The 13,160-nt window shown below is 36.3% G+C and overlaps 2 protein-coding genes across 3 annotated transcripts; one reads left to right on the top strand and one right to left on the bottom strand.

The window, feature by feature from the left end:
* The first annotated feature begins 992 nt into the window (after positions 1 to 992).
* LOC142982243 (uncharacterized) lies at positions 993 to 10,977 on the top strand. Its single transcript, XM_076128651.1, has 3 exons — positions 993 to 1,081; positions 5,783 to 5,842; positions 9,055 to 10,977. Exons 2-3 carry the CDS (start codon positions 5,818 to 5,820, stop codon positions 10,530 to 10,532), a joined length of 1,503 nt encoding a protein of 500 aa, XP_075984766.1. The 5' UTR covers positions 993 to 1,081; positions 5,783 to 5,817; the 3' UTR covers positions 10,533 to 10,977.
* Positions 10,978 to 10,992: 15 nt separating this feature from the next.
* Positions 10,993 to 13,065, bottom strand: LOC142982244 (uncharacterized). Of its 2 annotated transcripts, XM_076128653.1 has the most exons (3): positions 12,455 to 13,061; positions 12,054 to 12,228; positions 11,619 to 11,749 (listed from the first exon to the last, which is right to left on the bottom strand). In XM_076128653.1, exons 1-3 carry the CDS (start codon positions 12,639 to 12,641, stop codon positions 11,722 to 11,724), a joined length of 390 nt encoding a protein of 129 aa, XP_075984768.1. In that variant the 5' UTR covers positions 12,642 to 13,061; the 3' UTR covers positions 11,619 to 11,721. The 2 variants fall into 2 exon arrangements, with proteins under 2 accessions (XP_075984767.1, XP_075984768.1); XM_076128652.1 differs by having other exon boundaries at positions 10,993 to 12,228; positions 12,455 to 13,065.
* Positions 13,066 to 13,160: the final 95 nt, after the last annotated feature.

Consider the following 13,160-nt stretch of genomic DNA (forward strand, 5'->3'; position numbering starts at 1 on the left):
GGTTCTGTCCAATTATGCCTGCTTTTGCGTTTTGTAGGTACTAATACACCCGGAAAGTGCGAGGACAGAATCACTAAGTTAAATTATCTTTAGTTTATCTTTGTAAACTAAAAGCCAGCAACTAAAAGCAGGAAATCAAATAGGATAGGAACCTAGATGATTTTACACCAGGAAAAAAAGGCTTAGTCCTGACAGAATCAAATTCGAAGTCGATTCTGCTAGGAATAAACTACCCGTAACTAATAAAAAATCCATCCATCCCACTTAAAAACGATAATTAATAGAGATGGGTTGGCCAGATCAATTTCATAATGCTACTATTACAGAATGTTACAAGTTGTGTTATTTGTAGTGCCAATGTGTAGTGCTCATAAACAATGAAACAAACAATTAGAATTGAAACCGAAGCGAATACATCCAAGTCGGCGGTAAACCACACGTCTGTCGAACATGACCCCGTTTGTGAAACTTACTGAGAGCTTTCGAACTTAGATCATCAATATTGTAATACTAGAAATAACCGATATAAATCTAAAATCATTCAAGTCAAATTTTGTCTGTTTGTTGTCTTTATAATTACTGAATTTACTAATAGTTCAAAAATTTGTGTAGTGCCGTAAGAAAAAATTAAATAGAGTTACCTAGGGTAAAGTTTAATTTCCTGGAGGCGATATTAGCGTTGCTTAGTTATTAATTAACATATTATTTAAGCTTACTGGTGCACTCTGAAAAAGTACAAACGTCGAGGTGGATAAATGACATCATATACCTGAATAAATTTATGAGAGAAACATATTATAATTACAACTCAATCTATTGTAATAACTTCACCTTATTCAATTTCCCATATTGTCGAATTGTTCATCTTATGCTTTTTGATAACATGTACTACGGGTCACAAAGCACAAAAGCATCAGACGAGATGTGCCTTAAATGCACCTTGATAGCGCATCCCTTGGTAACTGTGGCAGGCGACCAGCGACCGGTGGTGGTTGCTAATGGCAACGGTGATAAATACACGCGCATGCGCACCGCGCACGCCACAGTCCGCGCGCACGCGCAAGCGCTTCGTACGCACTCGGTGAGTTCATTTTTTTAAACGAAAAGTGCTTTTTAAGGGTTTTGTGTGTTTCGGCATTTTGAAGATTAAGCTAGAAGTGGTAATGTGTACCAGTGTTTTGGAAAAATATTTTGGCAATTTTTCAAAAGCTTTTATTTTATTCACGTTTTTTTTATATTTTCTGGATAACAGAATAATGTAATTTGTTGAATTTACATTTTAAAGTCTTTTATTTAAAGGAATACAAAGAACATTGTATTTGTCACAGATTTAAGAAATCTTCATTCGTCCGCCTTAATTTTTCCGCCCGCCCTAATGTCGATTTTACTTTTCATGCTTGATAATTTGAGTAATTCTACGACTATGAAATAATTCTTATGTTGATAAACTTTTTTCTTATTATCAGTAATGTGATAAAATTGCACATACACGGTTAAATAAAATATATAGCTTGATAAACGTTAATAAACGTAAGTTAAAAAGCCATACACGTATTTCCTATTAAATCTGAAATTATTCATACGATCTTGAAATGCTTTCGTTTGAACGACTCCAAAACGTAATAGGTACTTGTATTCAGCAGAAGCTTATAAAGCCTGTCCACTATATCTACTCGCTCAACTACCTATAAATCAACTCTTCAAAAATATCTCGCTTTTGGCAGGCGTGAAAATTTCTACTAGCTTATTGCTAACCAGAAAAATAACTCAACCACAACCGGATCTAAAGCTTACCCAACAGCTTCAAATAAAACACCGTAACAAAAGTTATTGACATGGGAGCAATCAACAAAACAATCCAATAACATTAATATTTAGTAACAATTAATCACAGCCAAACTTCGTCACCGCGATCACAATAAAATTGACAATCATAAAAAATATTGTTTCGTACTCAACACACAATGTACGTACATTCTTTTCTCATTGCTTGTTTTTCCAAGTGTAGCGACAATGAGTTTGTTTTTTGTTTTAATATAATGTATGAACAATCGTTGCACTTTGGTTGGGCTTGAATAGGCTTGCCGAGGTTGTTAGGGATCGGTAGTTGATGAAATAGAGCCGTAGAACTTTGTTGGTTCTGCTAAAAGTTTTAAACTTTTAAATGTTTCTGAATCAATGTTTCTGTTTTTGATTATTATCATCTTAGATGTTAATGTGATAAAGGATTTTTTGAAATTCTAATGTGTACAAAAACGTATTTCTGAAGATTTCCACCGAATCCTGAATTACTTCATCTTCATGAGGAGCCTCTTCATAGCTTTTATCGTCATTAAACTAAAATAATAAAAAGTCTATGCTTTAAAGCCACATTAAGTACGTTAAAATAGATGTAGATCTCTGTGCTAGTTTACAATTTTTCGCCAAAAGAGTTAAACCAATTTGAATTAAAATTAAAGGTACATCTCCTTAGGAAGGACATAGACAACAGACATATACCTACAGCGAAAAGCAAAACAAGGCGGGTAGAGTAGCGAGCATGAGCTATAAACGTACGGGTCCACACGACACTCTGAACAAGTTCTCTTAATCAACATTGTATCGTAATGTAATCAGAGTGTTACCGTAGTTTCGCACACTCAGTTTCCGGCACTGCTAATTTTGAGCAGTCTATTCACTGGGCCATTTCCTTGCGATAATCATCTCAGTGTTTCTTCTTCGACTGAGATAACGACTCACTTATGTGAATATCGGCGTACTGTAAACCTCGAGGCGGCATGATTAAATTTTATTAAGGAGGTAATCACTTTTTTATTCGACTACAAGAAAAATGGATATTTATCTTAAAGTTATTACGTATAGTCATAACTGCCTGAAACATTTATCCCTATGTTTCTATCAAAAACCGACTAGTCAATTCCAATGAGTTTGGAGCTCGAATAAATGGGGCGTCAAACTGAGAAAATATCCGTTCCAGATTGCTAAAAACTCTAAAGTCCGGTATTACCGCCCTATTCGTTTTTTTTACAAAGGATTAAATAGGCCGAAATTGTCATTTGAATGTTGTTACGGCCTTCAAAATCTAACTACCAAGAATGCAAACCAAACTTGCAAAATTACAATATTACCTAAAGTTATGTAATATTACAGAGAATCATCTGTGTCACAGACATCCATCGCGTGACAAAAAAGCTTTAAAACAATACCTAGGATTATGTTTAGGCGATTCGTCACACAAATTAGACGACTATGAAACTTGGTAGCCATTCTGTAATTTCATGCAGTTATTAGATAAATGCTTGTTGCTAAATACGGAAGATGGTCCTTTGTAATAAACCGAATTTTTGACCCACGTATGTGTAAATTGTCTACGGTACTCGACGATACTGATTGGGTTAATTTTATCGGACCCGTGACTAAGTTGCGCCGGCGCCGATCGTAGACATGGTTACGTCGCAATTAGCAAAAAGTTATTTGACCATTAGTAATCAATAAGTAAAGAAACTAATGAAACTTCCATACCTATTTCTTTTTGTAACTATATCTTTTTATTTGGCAGTAATTTGAAAAGCAGGATGCTCTAGATCTTCCAAACGAAATTTCGTTAGGAACAAATTATGACCTCTTTTCAGATTTTTTATTTTTCCATGAACAAACTCAACTTCTAGTATTATTTACTAGTTAAAAAAACAACATTTTACGGAAAAAATCATCAAGTAAACAGAAATCATAAAAAAAATCTTACAGACTTGTTTTAACATTGCACCGGAATCCAATCTCTATAAATTATTATTGACGTTTGCACCTGTATTTTCAACGCATTTAAATATACAGCAAAAATGACTATAAAAATTCACACGAATCTCGTCACTATCTTGAAAACAATGACTTAGTTTTTTTATTGAAAGCAATTTAATGGTTCATGTAATCTAATTTGCATGTACAAGCGTGAAATGTCTTGAATATCTTTCATACACTACTATTATCGTAGATATTTATCTACAAATATATGGTTCTTGATTGTTTAATGGGATCTGGGTTAATTGTAGTATCAATAGATTGTCATTTCGCAATGCAATTGTTTGATGATGGTATATAACAAACATTTTTATGTTGGGAACTAAAGAACCAATTGGACGTAAATGAATAGATAACTAAGGTATTAGAAATCATCGTATGACTCCCGTTACTGAGGTACATTTAGCGGTAGTTTATCTATTCAATAGCGTTCTTTAAGCCCATATTAACATGACGGTTTAAATAAGCATTTGTTTAGTTTATTTTATTAGATACTTAGTCATCAAAATCATACCGTACTATGATTTTATTGTACCTGATGTAAAACGATACTGTATGAGTCTTTAACTAAGTTAGAAACGCTGCCCAATTTTGTCTAAACCCTGAAATGAATTGCTAGCCGCTGTTATCTGCTACTCCTAAAGTCTCAAAGTAAACGAAACCTTAAGGCACCACCGATTGTAATACACCGAGTGTAATATAAAATTCCTATATAAATTTCAATTTATACATTATCGATCGATATCTATTTATTCTCGCGTAGAGTATGCCCAGTAGTAAAACTCGTGACACACACCGCCCTTTACCCTTTACAGCCTAAATTCTACACCGTCCCTAATAAGGGCAGTGAGAACTATTGCATCTCTCGCCCGCAGTCTTAACTAAGTCACGTTTCCACTCTCATCTGACAGATTGAGAACAACAGTGTGTCTGACGCCTTAGGCCATCGTTTAGGATGCTAATGGAAGTTGTCTTGAAACGATTCTGTTTAATTTGTCATGCAAAGGGTGGACGTATTACTGCTTTAGCAGTAATGATGGTAATAGGATGTTTTGTGACGTTTGTGTGTACGTTACGAATGAATGTTATGTTATTTATACTTCAGTCATGAAATTCTTTTGAAACTTAATATATTAATTTACATTAAGCTGTGATCTTTAATAGAATATTTAGTTTTAAAAACTAATCATGGAAAACTAAATATTCAGTTGTCTGGAAAGGTTGAATTATAAAATTATATCAATACGAATAATTTATCATTTTCACTGATCGAGTAGTCTTACTTAAAAGTTGACTCATATATTTTTCCAGTAAAAGTTTAATAGGAATCCAAACTTACGCATAAAATATGAGTTTTTTCAGAGTATAAAGTTGTTCATAATAAGGTAGTGCTAGTAATCACTAGAAGTTGTGGCTCACTGATTACCACGCGAGTATAATCTTCGAAATCGAAGGGTCAAGTACGATATTATCATGATACATCTTATTAAACCACCAGCTTCTACATACACATTATTGAAATTAGAAATACATACCAATGACATGTAATTGAAAAGTAAATTATGCGTCTACGTGCGAACTTGTTGAAGCAAATTATTATACGTCGTAACGTGAGGTGATGATACATACGGTAGCGCGGAGTAGCGCCTAATGTGCAATAAGATCTTATAAATAATTATTTTATTACACGATAAAGACCACAATTAAGTCTTGTTTTATAAATATAGACCTGATTTTCCTTACGTCCCTAAGTTACTTCTGTAATAGCATATATAACATACTAGAGGCCGCCCACAACTTCGTCCGCGTGGAAATCCTTCCCGTGTGATAATAGTTAATCCTGATCCCTCGGGAACTCCGGGATAAAAAGTAGCCTATGTGTTATTCTGGGTCTTCATCAAATTTCATTCTCATTCGCTTATGTATCTGTATGTGTGATGTGTTATTATTGTAAAATTTCTAATAACAATATTATTGTTTGCAGGTTTAGTTTAAGCCCAGAGGTGCAGCACCGACATCATGCTGCGTTTGTCAACTTTTTGCAGTAAGTATCACTTCTTCTAATTGTAACATATCAGATAAAAACTAGAGTAGACTTTATGAACTCCTTTAGTAGAAGCTTTGGACTAAATTGCTTATTTAAAAAGCCCATGAGGTAATTTACAGACCTGAAGACTGTTTTAGAAATTTCGCACAACATTTTGTCATATTTCTTTCCTTGATTCCATTCATTTCGAAACAAGGGCCAGTCCTATAATTTGATTAGCAATTTGATTCCTCTTCGAAAGTCCGTTTCTATAATATAACATGTCAGTTATTCTTGAAGAAACTCCCATGCACGTATTCGACCTATATCACCTTTTGTATAATCCTGGAATTATAGAAAATTATATAAACGTGCAATTTCTCTTCATAGCATGCTTATAATTGTCTTATAATAACCTACTAATGTTATATGCAAAATTTTGTTCGAATGCATAAATTATACCTTTCACATAATATCTTTCACATAAAATATACGAATAAATACTAAAGATTATTTTTGCTTTCGGAAACTATAGGCGGGCAAAAGCTTTTTAATTTTTTGGATAAAAAAAAACATTAAAACATACATGGACTAGACCTAAAAAAGTGTAATGAAAAATAAAACCCTTTTAAGTACATAAGCTGTAGTCATAAACACACAAAAGATCTTATAAAAAAAGCTTTATCGGTCATCATATAAGTTTCCGTTGATGTTACGGTCGACGATTATTATAATAGCGATAGTTTTATTATAATAAAAGTTCACATAGTTTAAAGTCTCGGTAACCTAGTAACCTGTAGATTGTAGCCTTTCCTATTTGCAAAACAGCTTTACATTATACAACTTAATGAAGAAACGGCGACAAACTGTAACATTAATTCAACTAACATCTTCGCACGTTATCATACCAACATAACAATGAATTAACTGACTTAAATCTTCATTTGAATTGAGACCTACTCGCATTGTAATAGAGCCTCTATTTATTTGTACATTTTAATTGTTCAACTGTCTTTTTATGTTTGTTTTATTTTATCTTCCTTGTTCCATTGTTGTATCGTTCGTGACGAGGCTCACGAGGTGTGCCATCTAGCGGTGGGACTTTGGCAACTATTTGGAATATAGAGCATTTTCTGTGTAAAGCACGATTCAGGTTTACAATGAGATGAAAGTTTGTGAAATATTTTATAACACCTCCTGATATCAGAAGAAAAAGGCTTTTAAGACGTTCTGGTAAAACTTGCTACTTAAGTAAATTACGAATACACACATAAATAAGCCTTCTGAATTTAACATTTTTATAGGTTCAATCTCAATAGGCCTACTAGCAAGTCATTAGTCATCAAACATCATCAAACGATTCCACTAAACATGCATGACATGACCTCTCGAAAAGAACATTTAAAGCAAGAATAATTGAATATCTCGCAATCATTCAGTACATCTGATGACCGAACTAATGACCTAACACAAAACGTACCTAGGACCATTAAATGTAACAAACATTAGGCTAAATATAATTGAGAAACACAATGTCAACCATCTTGCAAAATGCACAATCAACATCGTTTTCGACCGAGGGTTTTTGTCACTAAATTGTGTTCGTCACGTCACTAGCATTTAGTTTGCGAAATAGATTTAAATCTTGAACGTTTTGGACCCTCATTTAGTTTATTCTATTTCGTTATAAAGTTAAGTTTAATCGACTAAACTTTTTCCATTTGTGTTACAAATACAGACTTATCAATTTGTTCATAAATAAATACGTAGGTATGTTTAACTCGGGGTGCGATATGTAAAGAGTGCTAAATGACGGTGCCTGTTCTTTAAGAAATATTCCAAATATTGTTAACTTTTGAATACAGGTACCTAATATGTTAGTAAACATTAAAATCTTCACTCAAATCATCACATCAAATCGGTAACATCTAAATAACCCAATTATTTGTTGCAAAAACTACGTATTAAGTTGAACTCATTACATACATGTCGGAATGATACGTCAAGATAACAAGATAAGCTTCTGCCAAAGCGTGTTCAACAAACAAACGTTTCCGAGTAGAGCGGAAACTTGTGCTATTCATCTCGATAGGTTAATAACATTAAATTGTTTGATTACGTATCACTTCCAAGTTCCACGGAACAATTTAGAATGCATGCATCGTGCAGGATATTGTTTTGCACTTAGTTTTAACATTACGTGAACTTTTGATCTTTGACAATTGCTTTATTATTTTAATTGTATATAATATGTTTCATCTTCAAATTGTAACTTAAAATTGAAGGGTAGGTTTATCCTCGAAAGTATTATGCCCAATGATGAAAAATAATAACAAATGATTTATCTTTATCGTTAAACAAGTCTGCTGACGTTTAGCACTCAAAAAAATTGTGATTATTTGAAAGCAATTAGTTATCATAGTAAGAAAATGTACCTATACAAAGTAGGTAACGATTCTACCAACTTAACTGCTGATCTAATTAAAGTGCAGAATAACCTTAATATCGTGTAACATTGAGGTGTCGGAGTGCAGCAAGAGAGGTTTCAGTTACCTAGGGTCACTATTAAATAAGCCAGTGTCAAAAACATAGAAAAAAAAATTTAAAATCTCTATCTATCCACGATTCTGTTACTGTAAATAGGTAGCCGTAGTTTACTTTTAACTATCAACCCCTGTACCCGCCGAACTAAGTTAAAGGATAATGTCCATTCAATCCGTACTAAAATAAAGATGCTACAGTTTCACATTACGCTCGTAATTTCCTTTGAGTTGCGACAGTCGATACGGCGAGGTCTCACGCGATCTCATCAGACACTATTGTGCCCGGAGGTGCGTCGTTCAATCACTCTCACGTGGTAGATACGGGATACTGTTAATCACTATCACATACCTATGTGTATAATGTCGCTTTGCTATTTTCTGAAAGGTTTTTGCATTTCAAGTAATTAAGTAGGGATGTTTTGTATCTGACTATTTGGTAAATATGTTTGGGATAAAATAGAGGCATGACTGACAGTTAGTTATTAAGTTTCAAAAATATTTTGCTCATCAACGACTTAACTCTATTTTAAATGATCTTGTAGGCAAACTTATGAAAATTACCGGCGGTTCATATGCTATGAAACTTCTTTAATAAACAAAAAAATATTACTGTTTATCTAATTAGGATATCTTAATAAAGAGTCACCTAACAGTTAAACTCATACCATTTTTTATTTAAATTTTCAGTGCTACTGGCTCTCGCGGCCGCTCAAGGCGGCTACGATTACAACAAACCCAATAGACCATTTGGGCCGGGGTCTTCCTCTAGCCGTCCAGGGTCACAAGGCTCACCAGGTGGAACAACAACGCCATACCCGCTCCGACCACAGAGTGACGACTTCGGAGGCCCTACGACAGGATACCCCTCTGGACCACAGAATTATCCGGGCTCCAGTCAGAGGCCCGGGTATCCAGGTTCGTCATATCCCGGCCAAGGACCCAGTGGACCATCCGGACCCGGAGGATACCCTAGTGGACCTGGAGGCTCGTCCGGCAGACCCGGCAACTACCCCGGTGGCCCTGGAAGTTATCCTGGAGGGCCGGGAAGTTATCCCGGAGGTCCAGGAGGCTACCCTGGACAGTCCGATAACAACTACCCCGGTTCCCGAGGACCGTCAGGCTATCCCGGACAATCAGACTCTTCATATCCTCAAGGTTCACGAGGACCCTCTGGCAACTATCCCGGACAAGGATCAAGATACCCTGGTCAAGGTGGACAGAACTATCCTGGACAATCTGGCTCTAACTTTGGAAATGTAGGATTCTCTGACGACAACGGGCTTTACGAAGGTGGTGACTACTCAGCCATTCCTGGTGAACCAGATATTGACTACCCGATTCTCTCTTACATTCCTCAGACAAACTTCAACTGCAAGTCTCAACGGTATCCAGGATATTATGCTGATATCGATACTCGTTGTCAAGTGTTCCACGTCTGTGCTAACAACAGAACGTACGACTTCCTCTGTCCTAACGGAACGGTATTCTCCCAAGAAGATTTCGTATGCGTCTGGTGGAATCAGTTCAGCTGTGACTCTGCACCTGGCCTTTACGAACTGAACGCCAAGCTTTATGACTACTCAATTAGAGGCTCGTCTGATTATAATGACTATCCATCTAATTACCCCGGCGGAAGAGGACCACAGGGCCCGTCTTACCCTGGCTCTGGAACCTCAAGACCAGGCGGCAATTACCCTGGCAGTTCTGGACCGCAAGGACCGACTACACCATACCCAGGCGTTCAAGGTTCTCGTGGACCAGGCGGCTATCCAGGCCAGGGCGGAAACTATCCTGGTTCGCAAAGCCCATCTGGTAACTATCCAGGATCTCAAGGATCACCAGGCTACCCAGGCTCACAAGGACCCTCAGGACCAGGAAACTACCCGGGCAATCAAGGACCCGGATCATATCCAAGCGGACCTCAGGGCCCGTCCGGTGGACCGGGAGGTCCAGGCTACCCGGGCTCCTCATATCCAGGCTCCGGATATCCGGGCTCAAGCACACCGTACCCAGGAACTGGCTCAGGAAGCCAAGGATATCCTTCAGGTAGACCGAGTGGGCCAAGCTTCCCCGGCGGTAACGGTGGAAGACAACCACAGAAACCAAACAGAGAATACCTCCCACCAAGGAATAAGCGAGCAAAGGAAAGCAAAAAGAAGCATTAGATAATAGACAAATGTATTTTTACTCTTGTACCTGCGATCTTATAGTTCCGCTACTTCGATTTTATTGTTAGAGAAAATTAGTGTTAAGTCTATATCCTATGTTTATTATCTCGATAAACGAGAGCCAGTATTATGCACAATTTTGACAAACGAAAAAGTCGGTGCTGACTTTGTAAACTAAGCATTATATTGATTAGGTACCTTATTTATTAGTTGATTAAGTAAGTTCATTGACATTGTTATCATCTCACTACTACATTTACTATTTTATAAAAGACGTGATTATTGTACCGAAAGTTACCAAAACTAGTGTTCATTATTCAAAGCCAATATGTGACTCAAATCATGTAAGATTTATTAAAATAAGTTGTAGGTTAGCGGCATCACATTTTGTAAATACACATATTGTACCATCGAAATAATAAAGTATTATATTCTTGCAACATGTCATTATTTCAATGTTAGAGGTTAACCCTACTGATTCTGGCTCGGCCAATTGATGGTCTGACACCACCTGTAGCCATCCTTCGCTTAAACATTTCCGATATAATGTCCATCTCTTCGCATGCAGGTAAATTATTCCCATCAAGCACGACTTTCATTAAACCACAAAAATGTTCATTTCTACACGCCGTTTGCCAATACATCACTTCAAGCAACTTTTCTACACTAGGATACATCAAATTGTTGTATGCCAGGTTCAAATAGCACAAAATCAAATTCCCTTTACTATACTCGTAGCCATCTTTTTTCGTCACCTGAGATTGAGAAAATGGATGCTCGAACTGTCCAACTAACTCAGAGGCCATCATTTGTGCTCTCGTATTAATAAACTCCTCGTCAAACGATAACCTTTCTTTCTTTATAGAGCTTTTACTTTTTAGTGACGCAGATTTCCTGTTCGACCTTTTTCCAGCGCTTCCTGATACATTTCTATTATCAAAACATTCCCGCAAACATCTTTTGTAAATCTCAAACCTTTTTTTAAGGTATTCCATGTACTCTCTCTTTTTACTTATGATTTCTTCACAAGTTAGAGGGAACTCTTGTAACGCTTCAAAGATGTATCTGGCACCGTTGTCAGTGATTCTGTTGTCGGATAAGTTTAAGTATCGCAAGTGTCTATTAGTGCGCAGCGCTTCGCCTATTGACTTAGCTCCTTCGTCAGCGATTTCATTCGTCGATAAATTTAAAGTCTGCAACGTGGGTTCAGCAGGCTGTAAATAGTGCATCTTTGAAAAAATCATCTTACACATTTCATCATTAATTTTGCACCTGCTCAGCGACAGATTGCGGAGGGTCGTGGCTTTTTCAAATAATACGTCATAGTTAGCTTCGCGCAGATACGATGTATCCAAACAAATATCAGTTATTGTTTTGTGCAGCGAAAGTAGGTTTGTCATTTCAGGCATCGTGTATTTGTTCATTCGGCTGTTTTTAATCGTGATTTTGGTAACTTTTGTATAGCTGGGGAGTATGACGCCAAGGACTTGGATAACCATTCTTGGGATTTGTCCATACCTGTAATTATTTATTGATACTTCTACCAGTCGATCAGCAGAGTCCAGATGTGCGGTGATTATCAGAGCATCTCCTGTTCCATCAGCATCACCGTCTGAATCTGAAACTAAGGTGGACTCTCCTGGTGGAGGACTTTTGCGTTTCTTCTGGTCCTTTTTGACTACCTTACTGCTACCTAAAACAAAATTTAAAACAATATTTAAAATTTTGCGTTCACTTCTATCTTTCCTGAAATAGTAGAGTAAAGATCATGCAAATAAATGATTATGATCCTGATTCTGATTCCGAATTTGAATGCGTTCGCTAGGTCTGGTATCAAAATCGATATCTTCGGTTATAATCAAAGGCTTTATTTCAAAGCTTCGAACTGCATTGGCTACTAGATATCAATTAAACCTTACCTGGCGGGATTTCCTTATATACTTTGTTAGCAACCACATTGATAGGACATTCAAATTTTCTAAGAGCCGTGACAATGACTTCTCCAAAATCGTAACATTCCTCGAAAGTACTACTGAACTTCTGCGACTTGAGCGACTTAACGGACTTCACCGACCGCACTGATTTCACTATCCTTATAGATTTCATTCTTTTTCACTAGATTATAATGACTTCCCTACGTTAATTCCTTGTAAAAAAATATAAATATTTTCCAGTAAAAAAAAACACAAAAAAATATTCAAAAGGAATAATATAAATATATTAAAATCTATGTAAATATTACAAATTATATCTAAACAATTTGACTTATTATGACAAGCCGTGGGCATAAGCCATAATGAATTTATGGTACGATCGTAGATCAAGTAGGCCACATTGTTGGAATCACTAAGGAGGATGCTTGAGTCTTTAAATGTTTCGTGCATCAATCATCAAACCTATAAGTATTTTAATATTTCTAGCTGGTAGGATGTTCTCTGTTATAACAGTGTAAAGTTCACTTTATTTTACTTAACTAGAAGCGTAGCCAGTAGCGGATTTGCAGTCCTAGCCGCTATAGGCCCCATGCCCTGTGCCGCCCCTTTTTCAGAACCCATCATACATGTAGACTGGATACATAGTTCTTTATTGACAATAAAGAATTGACTAACTATATCCAGTCTTTTA

The sequence above is a fragment of the Anticarsia gemmatalis genome, chromosome 21 (assembly GCF_050436995.1).
Source record: "Anticarsia gemmatalis isolate Benzon Research Colony breed Stoneville strain chromosome 21, ilAntGemm2 primary, whole genome shotgun sequence".
Classification (NCBI taxonomy): Eukaryota; Metazoa; Arthropoda; class Insecta; order Lepidoptera; family Erebidae; genus Anticarsia; species Anticarsia gemmatalis.